Source organism: Eublepharis macularius, chromosome 7 (assembly GCF_028583425.1).
Source record: "Eublepharis macularius isolate TG4126 chromosome 7, MPM_Emac_v1.0, whole genome shotgun sequence".
Classification (NCBI taxonomy): domain Eukaryota; kingdom Metazoa; phylum Chordata; class Lepidosauria; order Squamata; family Eublepharidae; genus Eublepharis; species Eublepharis macularius.
The window spans coordinates 50421561-50434599 of NC_072796.1; the positions used below are offsets into that span (position 1 = coordinate 50421561).

Below are 13039 nucleotides of genomic sequence, written 5' to 3' on the forward strand. Positions count from 1 at the left end.
GAGAACATCTCTCTAAAAAATGCAAAGGGTGACTGAAAAGCTTTCCCTCAGCACTAACTAAAAATGCAGTTCACTCCACCCCTTGGGGTACAGCTACCATCCAATTTAGGGTTGCCAGGTCCCCTTACGCTCCTGGCAGGGGAGGGGGGGGAAACGGGATGGGACATTTACTGGTAAGATGTTTTCAATCCAATATACAATATACTTTATTGCTTCAGCACAGCCATAGCAAATAACAAAAAAGTACAATACTATTAATACGAATTACTACATCATAAAATTTAAACCCAGGTTAACAAAACTCCATCTAGAACTCTAAATCCATAAAATCCATACAGCATATAATCTAGTGTAATAAGTCCTACTAAGAGGAACTTATTGTTCCCTTTAGAATAAAACTTACTTCAATAGTCTTAACTTATTTTGTTTACCGATGTTACAAACTTTGCCACTTGCATTGTAATCTATTCATACTTATCTGCCAGCAGCACCACTAATTTGTCTTGCTCTGACGTGTTTTCACAAGCATGTTCGCTCCCGGCAGGCATGATAATGTCACTTCCAGAAGTGGCATCATCACGCCCCGGCCACGACTACACCACATCCTTAAGTGACGTTATCATGCCAGGTGGCAGGCATGCTGTTTCACTTCACAGGGAGCAGTTTCATGGGTGTGCACCAGCTGCATACTGGCCTAGGAGGTTTTTTGCCTCCTAGGCCCATTCCCCAGGCCTCCCCCCCCACACACACACACAGGCCAGGTGAGTGGTAGCAAGGGGCAGAGGCTGGGAGTGAGGGATCCCCTGCCCCCACCAAGGGACCTGGCAGCCCTAGACCAATCAGATTGCACTCCATTCACCCATCCAGCCCCCATCTTTCCTCAGAGGCCTGCATTTATTCTCACAGCAATAATTATTAAAAGCCTCACATTAGCAAGCAGAAATAAAATCCAAATTAAATATGTTATATGCAATACATTTCGATCCCAGTCAGTATTAGACTGACCAAACATGTCTCCCTTTCTGGGGCCAACAGAGTTAATATATAGTCATGTGAAAGCAATTTATTTATTTACATTTTAAACCTGTCTTTTTCTAAAATTGACTCAACATGGCAACTAAAATCTGATAAATATGGCAACTACTCCCTAACAATCTGAAGCTGTATCTTGAACAAGTATCACTAAGGGTGTATCTTTCCTTGCTCCAGCCTTGGAACACGTTAAGGTAAATGTTCTCAACCTGCAATGGTTTCCTGCCTACTTGTACCACAGTCTGTCTACATGGTTGGCTAAGAGTATTGTCAGAATGTGCTCTCTCCAGTCATTTGATCCCTATCTTTTCAGACTTTTTTACACACCTGGCTGAAGTGCTAAAGTGGATGCAATGGAAACTCCCATGAAGATATAACCATCACTCTTTTGATGCATGTCTAACAAAGAGCTAAAAACACAGCTCAAAACTGATCTTGGAGAAACTAAATACTGAGATGAGCCTAGTGCTGAAATCTAGTTGAGGAAAAATATGAACCCTAATGACAGTATGACACTGACACTTCCAAATTCATGCTATTTTTATATGCTAGTGGAAGCCAGCTTTTTTTTAACAGTGTGCCATAAATCCCAAGTGTGAAATACTGTATGTATGCAACCTTCTCATCCTCACCCGTAGTAATGACTTATATTGAGCTAGAAAGCAGGTTATATCTTAGCCAAGATTATGTGCCTTCCTGTTGTTATCCAGATATGTTACATACTTCTGTTATTCATGCTATTTGTACCACACATTGGCTACCTATGATATAACTCAGAATGGACAGGAGATAGAATACCGTTTACCAGGGAACCACTGACCATTTTTCCAGCATACCATCTAGTGTCTTTGGGCTGCTGGGATTCTGTCAAAGAATCCTGAGCTAGATAGATTTTGGTTCAATCCAGCAAGGCATTTGTGTTTTTAAGCATATTCAGAATCACTTAACACACCAGTTATACTTTAACTTGGGATCCCTAAGCATGTTGAGCTTACAGGCACCTTAAGGAAAAGGCACCACCACAAAATGGCTACCATGAGAGAAGGAAATCACTAAATGTTGGGCGATTCAAGCCTTGACTCCTCCTATGATGGAGGCGGCTGTTTTCCACTGGGTGCTTCCTGCAGACCCAAAGATGATAATTCCAGGTCTCTTTTGATGCACTTCCTACTCTAATGAGATGGAGGAAAGCCAGGATTATTTCTTTGCTCTGCGGAAGAAACAAGTGGGTGCCAGAAAACACAATGGTGAACATCAGTTAAGGACTGTTTTAATTGCTAAAAAGATCATGCTTATGAACTTTGATTTGTGAAACTAGTTAGGCAGTGCCTGCTTGCTCCTAATCAACTTGAAATCGGGTGAGTTATGGGAGGCAGAGCCTCAGTGTGATCATATAATGTGTAATTATATCATGAACGTGCACAGCAACTTTTATTCTGATTTTTGAATCTTCAAGTGAGATATCACATTGCATTGACTTTTACATCTTTCTTGGCCCCCTTAAAATCAAGAGTTGGATAAAGAAGGATTCATCCTTGAAATGCAGAATGTTGCCCTAAACATGTACACTAACTTTTATTTCTACATCTCAGTCTCCAAGTGAAGGCAGCCTACACTTGCCATAACTTATAAGCACCTCAGCTCTTATTTGTGAACCTAAAGAATTGAGACATCCATGAGGTAAACGTGTGAAGAACCCTCCTCCAACCCATGACTGTGTTAGAAAAAAACTGATTTAAGATGCTACCTGCAGACCACATCTTCTCAACTACAGTCAAAAAATTATTTTTAAAAAGAAAACCAAGATGCTCGTAACTGTAGCATTGCCATACCACACTGTTAATGCATTTAGCAGCTTGAACACAGTTCACAAAATTTGGGAGGGCCAAATCTTCTTTCTTGTGTTGCTTACGTTTGTTGTCATTTGAAACATTCTTGCATAACTTTCTAAAGACACACTGCTGGACTGCAACTATAATTTGCATAACACAGAGCAGCTGTACATCTCCTGTTGACGATCACTTGAATATTATAAAGCCAATTATTCTGTTTATGCCAAGTTGAAATGATGAGTTTTTGCCTTCTCTCCCTTCCCCCACAAGCAAAGACAACATATCTATTGGATTATGATATTTTCAGGGTAATTTTCAAAAAACCCGTACATCACAAAAATATTCTCCACAAAGTTTGCCTTTAACTTTAAAGAATGAAAAAATGGGAAAGTATCTGATTTAAAAAATACACAACACCCCTTTTCCTGTTTAGATGTTATAAAGGCATCTGAAATGGTGATTAAAAGAAAGTTGTTCATTCCATTACAAGGCAGCCATAAAATTCAAGCCTATAACTCGTCATCAAAATTCTATTGCACTTTACAAGCCCTGACCAATAATAATAAATGTACAATTAATTGTAGTTTTCCTGATAGAGGAAGCGGCATGATGCTTTTAACAGTTCCATGGGCTGTGGCTTGCCAGAGCGATTTCCTATTCTAGGTTATCTTCATTGTACATTTAATTTCCTGCAGCACAGCAGAGTTAAAGGAAGAGATACTAAGCATATATTTAGATTTTAAAAGCTCTTTGTGAAAAGAAGAGGGCCCCTATGATTAGAGAGACTCCAGCTATGCCACACAGAGAAACTACCCCTAAGAATACTTGAAACACTGAGGCAGATGTACCATGACTAGAACTGCCCCCCTCCACATTATGATTTTTTTTTAAGTGTAAACTTAGAAATGTAAATGTAAATAAGACAAATATGTCTGAAAAACTTGCTTCTTACAAACACACTCAATGACATATCAGGACTGGTTTTAGTTGCAGTCGAGAGAACTTTCAATAACAAACCAAAGTTTGCTGCCCTGACATGTGTGGAATACCCTTTCATTAGCGTGATCCCATGACTTTCACTAGATTAGACTCACCTCCACCATTTGAGAATCTTACCTCGAATTTCTCAGCCACTGAAATGTAGTACTCTTCCAGGGCCAATTTGGTTGTGAAACAGACCCCAGCCATATAAATATTAGAAGCAACAGAGAATAGCTGACACTATGTGACACTAGAGTTGTCACCATTCTAACAACTTTTCTACTGTACCTTTTGCTACAGTATGACACCAGGCCATCTGGTGAAGGCAGGGAGCAGGGTTAGCTCACTCGTGCCCGCTCTCACTTCCCATGCATTCAGAGAACACATGGGGCTGTTTTCTGTACCAGGCTAGTACACCAATCTTTCCAGAACAATGGTGACACAGGGACCCTCTCACTCTCATACAATGTAGGGGTGCTTCTGAAATCCAAATTACCTAGTCTTGTTGATATTTTTCAATGTTTTATCAATAACATGAACGCGCCAGTAATGCAGAAAGAAAGGAAGACATAAATGAACTGAGGGAATTGGCAATTGTATCAAAATGTTCACAGCCCAATTCTGGAATTATTTTGAGTAATTCTCATGGTTAAACCAAAATTCAGGCGTGGCGAGGTATACACAGCAAAGCCATGGAATGACAATAAAGGAGTGTAATGAGGAAAATCAACTCAACTTGTGTGGTATGCTCTGGATATTTTTTCTTTTCTTTTGCATATATGTGCCATAGAGGTCACCAGCCACTCTCAGCCAGAGCCTGCCACCAGCTGTCATGTTCTGGGGGCATCCATTTGTAAACAACAGCTTGCATACAACAGGATGCTCCCTATTGGAAGTTTTTATTGCCTTTCTCCATCCCTTAGTTAGGGAATCTTCTCCTGGATCCAACAATCTGTGCTTGCTAGAGTGCTGTGGAACTGAGAATATCTGAAGCCCCAAAAAACTATTTTTCCCAGGACAACATGCAAAGGGGCAGGTACAGGATACGATCCTGCAAACAGCTTTCCTAACTTGAATTTGGATTGAGCCACAAAACTCAGCTTGCTTTTCTTAGATGCACATGAAAATAAAACAGTCTATTAAGGAATTAAAATCCCAGCTTTAAATATAAACAATTACATGGTTAGTGTTGATGTCTGGCATTTGTTTAACACTGCCTTACTGATATATTCGCCTTTGAAAGTATTCAGAGGAAACAATAAAGTCTTTGCTTGGATTTGGTTTCAGTCAATTGGCTTGACAGTAACATTTATTAGGTAAAACGATGCTTTGTGACATACAGACATTTTACGATGACCAAGCTGTCCTGGTAGATAAGCTTCTTAAAGCCACCCTGTCCTTACTTTGCCTTTTTTATGTAAACCAGTGGGGGGGAAGGGAGGCATATAACAAGCTCTTATGAAACATTTTAAAAATGTAAATTAAACAACAGGATAAAAGGTTTTGTGGCAGTCAAAAACAACAACAAAACACCTAATGACAACAGAGCAATAATATTTAATTAGATAGCCAATATATAAAGACAAGGAAATGTGAAAGCTACTAGTGATGCCACAGATGCCTTGTCAAGCAGTAAAATGCCCACAGCTGTGGCTATTTCAGGCACATGAAAGTTCTTGTTAAAACCTACTTGGCAGGCAGGGCATATATTGTACCCTGTAGGGCCAGATAGCTTTGTTGATGGTTTCATCTATCCTGTATAAAAAACATGGTGAAATCATAGATCTGTTTGCTATTTTTTAAGGTATGCTGCCTTGGGAATGGCTTCCTGTGTCATCCTGAACACTGAAGCTATCATTCTTTCATACTTTGAAAGCAAAACAGAAAGCATAATCCCAGGAAGAACAAGACCCTGAGGGCTGGTGTGAATGAAAATCCTGCACATTCTAAAAGAATATGTTGGACTCGCGGTTTTAGGATGCTGATTCTGCATCTATGCATAAAGATACTCCAAAATCAATTGCTGAAAGTGCATGCTATTATACAGCATGTATTTTAGATGGTATACTCAAAAATATTTTGTATTCTATATTCAATTAGAAAGCACTTGCAACATGTTAGAAGACTTCTGGCAAAACATACTAGGCAGTTCCTTTTGCTGTGATACACAAGCCTATCAAATATCTGAGTAAGTATATACAATACAGATACCCACTCATTAATTTATTGTATACATCTAGCAAAATGTAAAGGTATTCTTAATTCAAAAAATAAATTATAAGTAAAGTATGCCAGCCATGAAGCAATCAATGAAAAAAAATCCTACATATTTCTTAGGACAGTACATCAACTCAAGATAAAAGACATTCTTAGAAATTTCTGCGTGTGGATATCTACGATAGGAATGCACCCATACCTACATAAAATGTTTGAACTGGCACATCTACAGAAACTTGGCAAGCCTGTTTGATGGAACAGGAATATCACTGGTCTTTAATAATAATACCAATTTATTTCTGAATCTGACTTTGTGTGCATTATGAAGTTTTCATAGTTGATACAGAGAGGTAAGCGCAAAATACGAGTCTGTGTGTTCTATACGAAGAAAACAAGGGCAAATCTACGAGTGCTTTAGATTTAGCTAAAGAGAATCTGTAGAAACATGATTCTTTACCTCCAATCTTTTCTCCATTTCTCTAGTATGTAAAGTTGCCAGCTCTGGCTTGGGAAGGAGATTTGGGGGTAAAGCCTGGAGAGGATGGGGCTTGGGGATAGGAGGGGCCTCAGTGGGGTATGATGTCATAGAGTCCACCCTCCAAAGCAGGCATTTTCTCCAGGGTAACTGATTTCTGTTCTCTGGGCACTTATAATGCTAGTTCTCCAGGCCCCACATGGACGTTGGCAGCCCTGCTGGTAGTCTCTCTGCCTTCTCTGTGGTGATGAAAAAGACGTCAGCATCTGCTCACCAGCACATTCTGTTTTAAGGATGAGCCCTGGCACTGACAACACCCAAATGAAGACTCACTATCCTCAGAATGCGTTTTAATACTAATTTACCTTTCTTGGATTCCCTCAAAGAATCGCCAGCATTTTGGTTTGGTAGATAACCCTAGTTCCTTTCATAGAACTACAGTTCCCAGCATTTCATGACTCTCTAACTAGTTTAAGTCTGTAGTGATGATAAGCCCTGTGAATGACTATTTTAAAAAAAACAAGACTAAAGAACTGTGCTGTAGGTAGCTGAAGAGAGAGAGAGCATTGAGGAAAATATCTCCTTTTGTTAGCCTTCTCTGCCACCTTAAGCCCCTAAAAAGTATAATTGTGAAGAAGTCTCGCTGATACCAGTTGGAGAAAACGGCTACTCACTCTGGCTTGTTTACATCACCACAGGCACCATATTGTTCCCTGCTATGCCTTGCCCTCGCACCACTTGCCTCTGAACAGATGTCTGTTTGCACTCCAGCATAACGAAAACAAATGTAAAAAAAAAAAATAAGGAACAGACCTGTCGCTTGGGGGCAAGCCAATGGCATGAATAATACCTTATTCACAAGTGAATTTGTAGCAGCATATCTGTAACTATAAACTGTATGACACAGAAAAGCCACATTATCTCCACTCTCTTACACCCCAAACAATTCTATGTCAAAGATGCTTAAACAAAAGCTAAGATGGGATTATTAAAATATTTTGGCTTTGCTAAACTGTAATTGTTTGCCTCAAGGGTATTTTCCATTGTAGATGGAGAAGTTTAGATAAATTATTCCATTTTGCTGGAAGCTGCATGATTCACATGGCTATTAATCTGCTTATATCAATACTTCTCTTATGCACTCCTGGTTCTGTTGTAAACATTTTCTAAATGCTGAAACTTGGCATATGAGATTAAAGGCTACCTGATTGCAAACAGAAGAGAATTTTAAAATGCACACAAAATACATCCACAAACAAGGTTCTTAGTGTGGGCCTTTGGCAAAAACAGCACTCAGATGTTTTGTTTGAGACATCACTGGGACTTGGTTTTTGAATTTCACATCATATTCTCTGATGAAGTTGCCAATATGCTCAGAAGTTGACTTTAAGGCCAATTAGATAAGAAAGATGAGTCTTCATTGGCTCTCCATCATTTTTTTAAAAGTTAATGGCTGCTACACAGTATGTGAAAGGAGGCACTGGGAAACGAACATTTTCCCCTTCATTATTTTCACATTGCCAATAACCTCAGTGGAGCTGCTATTTGTCCCACAGGAGAACGTGAGTGTATTTTCACTCATACAGACAATAGCAATACTGGAAGGCGGGGAGGGGGGGGTAGGGGGGGTGGCAGCGAGAATTTGCATGGGGAAAATCCTTAATCCCCTTCCTCATGCTATAACTCTAATGGGATGCTGTCAGTAATTATTTTAATATGTTTTAAAAAAATCATAGATTCAGTCACAGATCTCTTGCTGTCATGGCTAGTTTTTGTCCTTAGTGAATTGCCTCTCTTCAAAAAGGACCTTGCTGGGTTGACATGAAGATAAATAATTTTAAAATGCTGTGTACATTAAAAGTTCTATATAAATTAAAATGATCTTTTAAAATTACTTCATACAGCATTTTTAACTTTCAAAGCACTTTACTGTGTCTCTCTTTCTCTCTTGTTTATTCTCACAGCCATTTGTAATAGCTTGCTGCGATCTTCATTTTGCAGGTAGGCCCTAGGGGGTGGGCCTGCTCTAGCTATAGCCAAGTACTTTTAAGCTGCACTGTTCCCAGTGGGGAAGGTTTAGGTGCACAATTAACTCTTCCTAGCCCAAACTTTTGGCTGGATAATGCCTACAGTAACTTGACCAGGATCAAATACCAAATTGATTCCTGAAGTGAACCTGAATCCAGATTCCATGCATACCTGTTCAATAACACAATTTGTAACTTAGTACAAATTCACACTTTTTAAATGTTCACCTAAAAACAGAACAAGTCTTTACAAATGCATTTATTCATCAAGAGGCCAGGACTGGCTACAACTCTCCACTGAGTAGCAAAGTGAAGCTTTGATTTAAAAAAGTACATCTGGGTAGAAACTATTTTACTTGTCTGTCTTTTTAAATACTGTACCACTCCTGTTCCTCCTCTGCCCTCCCCACACACCAATGTTAATTAGAATAATCAGTACTGTCATATTAAAATAAAAGAGTTTCTTTCAGGACAAGGAGGTCTTATTGACAAACAGAGGCAAAGATGGCCCTCCTTATTAACATGGAATCTATGTGAAAAACAGCTACTCATTTAGGAATTTTCCACATCACTTTTTCGATTTAGGATTTTTTTATTCAGGAAGAAACACAGGAGGCAATACAATAGTTCTGGCAAATAAAGCTTATGACAGGGTGGATTTTGGAATCTGCATTATTTGTTGGAACCTAACCCAGACTTTGAAACAGAGCAGATGTGTAAAATAACAGAGGTGGGGGGAGAATTCCAGATCTATTGTAACAAATGACTACCTATTTTTTTAAGTGTTTAAAATAACAGTTGTAGTTGTGTAGTCCATGATTGTGCCGTCTGTGTTCAATTGCCCAGGATTATTTCATATACATAAAATGAAAAGATTTTATGGATAAAAGGAAGCTTGGTGATGGCATTTGACTGGTAAAATAACTTAAATCACACTTTTACAGTAGCTTCCAGCTGTCCCGGAGCACGAGTTAATGAGATCACATGGAAACAGATTGAAAACCAGGAAACATATTTTTACACAAAAGCAAAACAGTGGAAAAATATTCTATACCCATAATACTCAAGCTCATTTTATTTTTCTTCATTTTCAGTAACACAATAGGGATTATTTTTTAACTGCATGTGATTTTTCTTCTTTTTAAAAAGCTTTCTGTAAACTACAGAATGGTAAATATGATCAAAGTGTTCTCACCTTAAGAGTTTTCATAAAGTTAAAAACACAGAAAGTATTCATCTAGATAAAGGTTTTTGGTCACTTCCCCCAGCTAATATTTAAAATGAAGAGAAGAATTAAGTACTGTAACATTTTAAAAAGTTTTAATTTAACAATGCCCTGAAGGAAAGTGTTCTTAAATTAAATTGCAGTTCCAGAAATTGCAAAGACTTCAATCAACTGAGCACTTCCTAAGAGTTCTTTGTTTGACAGGCCCCTCATTCAGAATTTTAGGGCACAAACACAGGTGATAGGCAAAGATTGCATATTTCTTCAAATCACTGTATCACAAACAGTAGTGTGTGCATTCCCTTCTGCTTCCAAAACACCCTCCCCGCAACTGTATGGGATTTTACATGCTCTTCTCCATATCCCATTCATGCTGAATCCTGAGATTTCCAGAAGACTGTCATTGCTGCACATGAGTGCTATGTGGTTTGCAGGGACTGAATGCCGTAACTGTATACAAACACTTCCAAATAAGGCACACATTTGTCCATTAAGAGAGAGTCTCCCAATTACACTTCAGGATGTCTTTTAGCTAAGCAAACATGCCTAAATGTTAAGGAAGAGACGGCTGGACTTAGGCTGCCTATTACAGCAACTCAATTATCAATGCAGCCCTGTGCAACCCAACTGTATCAATTTAGCAGAATAAACTAACAGACTGTAGCTTTGTAGAGCACTCAGAAGCCATCATCTTATCTATCATTTGCTGTAACTGAGCGCATTAGCTGAGCTGAATTAACTGTTAACATTTTAAGTATGTAACAACGCAGGATCCCAGCCAAACTTAAAAGGCAATCAGAATTCTATCTGTCCAATTCAATCCGGTTTTGCCGCTCCTTTTTGTGGAATAGAGGTCTGTGCCCAGCTACTGCAAAGATGACTGTGGTTGTATCTCATTCGACAAAGGTGCAGAGATCATACTCTCACAGTAGGGAAGTCTGTGATGGCGACAACTCATTCAGAATGACCAAACAGTCATTGTTATGATTTTTCATGCATAATTAATGCAGCAAGCAAACCTATTAAGATTACTTCAGGTTATTTTTTTTAAAAACCAAGGTCCTAAAAAATTATGCCACATAATATACAAACAGGGCTTGGAAATGAAAAACTAGGCCAGGCTCTTCAAAGACCAGAGAGCACTTATTAGGTTAAAAGGAATATAATTTTAAATGTTGCTGTATTATAGATTTTTATTTTGTTCTCTTTTTTGCTGTTGTTTCTTAGGGTTGCATCACTTCAATGAGATCTGTACATGTGTGGGGGGGGGTGCGTGTGCGAATTCACCCCTTTCGCAACAGCCCTCCAGTCTCCTCCTCGCACTTCTCCTGGGTACCTGTAATGCCTCCTCATAATAGCACTAAAACATTTTCGAACTTGTCAAAACAGATTAGTAAAAACCTTGATAAAATTATAGTTAACCAACCACCCCAAAACAGCTAAACAGCAATATAAAAACATACAGGCAGTTGATGGCTTGAAGCTGCCTTTTAACTCATCAATGTGAGAATGAATCAGGAGGACACACCACATAAGAAATCTGAAGATTTGGCTGAAGCAAAAAACTGTGGTCACAAAAATTTGTAAAAGAGAAAGGTTAGTGGAAAGGCAAAAAGGAACTTCATTTAAAAATAGAGTTCTTTAAAAATATATATCAAAAATCGTACCTCATGTATGATGTTGGAGACAGCGGCTTTGATTTGGCCCACTGATAAGGATGCTGTGGCACTGAGAGATACTGATCACAGAAGCTTCCCTTCCTGATGTGCTGGAATCCAGGAAATTCTTCTGGTGATAAGTCAGCTGTTGGTGATATGGTCCCATGATCATCACCACTTGGTTCAGTCTTGAGTGTCATGGAAGGGGTGTGGTCTATTGCAGTTTTCCGGGATTTGATAGGAATCCCATCATTCATGTCTATCGTGCTGTCAGTGGTGAGGGCATTGATAGCTGCAACAATGGCTGAACTGGTGTACTGGTTAGTATTTCCCAGCCATGTCTCATCAGTCACACTAACCCTTGGAGAACTCTGGGGAGAAGGTGTTGGAGAGTGGTGTGGTGAGTAGGAAGTCTGCCTGCCATTCAAACTGTATTTTCTCTTGTTACAAGGAGAAGATGGCCTAGAGTTGCGAGTACTCACCCAGTTTTCCTCAGTAATGCTTGTTCTGGGAGATCCAGAAGGAGAATGTCTGGGTGAGTTAAGTAATGTGCAGGCTACCATGTTGCGCTGATATCCCTCCTCAGTGTCAGTGGTCTTAGGCGATACACATGGCGACTGCCAAGGAGAGGTCTGGGGAGAAGTATAGGGATAAGAGTAATTGGATTCATAGGAAGATGCTTCTGAATTGCAACTTCTGGAAGACAAACTGCTTGCTGGGCTCAGGCATGATGGGTCTCTATAAGCCTCAATGTTTGGCAAGTTCAATGTGGCAGTAGAAGGTGATCTCTTTGCATTTGGGATGGCCTCCTCAACCTCAGCATCGTGGAAGAATTGATTGTTGTTATGATGCAGTCCTAAGTAAGAGGTTATTTCAATTCTAGGGCTTTCTAATGCTGGCACTCCATTAGGTCTGACATTTGGAGACAGATAATATCCAGCGGTACCACTGTCAGTGTGGCCTCCATATCCCGGGGGATGATTAGTTGATGGGACAATCGAAATGACTGGATTAGATGTCTGAAGGCCATGACATGGAGTTGACAATGAAGGATGTGCCACACTTAGAGGCAAACTTGAATTTATATTTGAAGATGCATAGTTATAATGTTCTGCAAAAAATAAAAAAACAGAAATAAAAAGAATGACATGAGATGCAGGACACACAAATAATTAACTTATTAGTAAACCAAAATCCTGACACAATTCAGTGGACAAGTTAACAATTCCCTTAGATTCAAATCCTGCCTCAGACATTTACTTGGTGAGCAGTCTCAAAAGGATATATAATAATAACAGCATGCTCATATACCACTCTTCTAGACATATTGTCGCCCTCTCAGAACAGTGAACAGTCAGTGTTATTATTATCCCCACAATACAGCTGAGGAGCTGGGGCTGGAGCGGCTTATCCAGGGCACCTGCTGAGCTCATAGCAGTAGTGGGATTTGGACCAGCAGAGTACTGATTCACCACCCAATCACTGAACCACTAAGCTACAGCAGCTCCTTGGCCTACTCAGGCCCTTTGTCTATTTAGCTCAGTACTCACTACTATATACTCAGTGCTACATACCCTGGCAGCTGTTCTCTG

At 39.5% G+C, this 13039-nt stretch overlaps 1 protein-coding gene across 2 annotated transcripts in view; it reads right to left on the reverse strand.

Annotated features, from left to right (window-relative positions):
• The window catches only part of NFATC1 (nuclear factor of activated T cells 1), a 179511-nt gene that overhangs the window by 137731 nt on the left and 28741 nt on the right, over positions 1-13039 (reverse strand). For both annotated transcript variants that reach the window (XM_054984882.1, XM_054984881.1), the window contains exon 2: positions 11457-12558. In XM_054984882.1, coding sequence (XP_054840857.1) covers positions 11457-12558 — 1102 coding nt within the window. The remainder of the gene's footprint in view (positions 1-11456; positions 12559-13039) is intronic.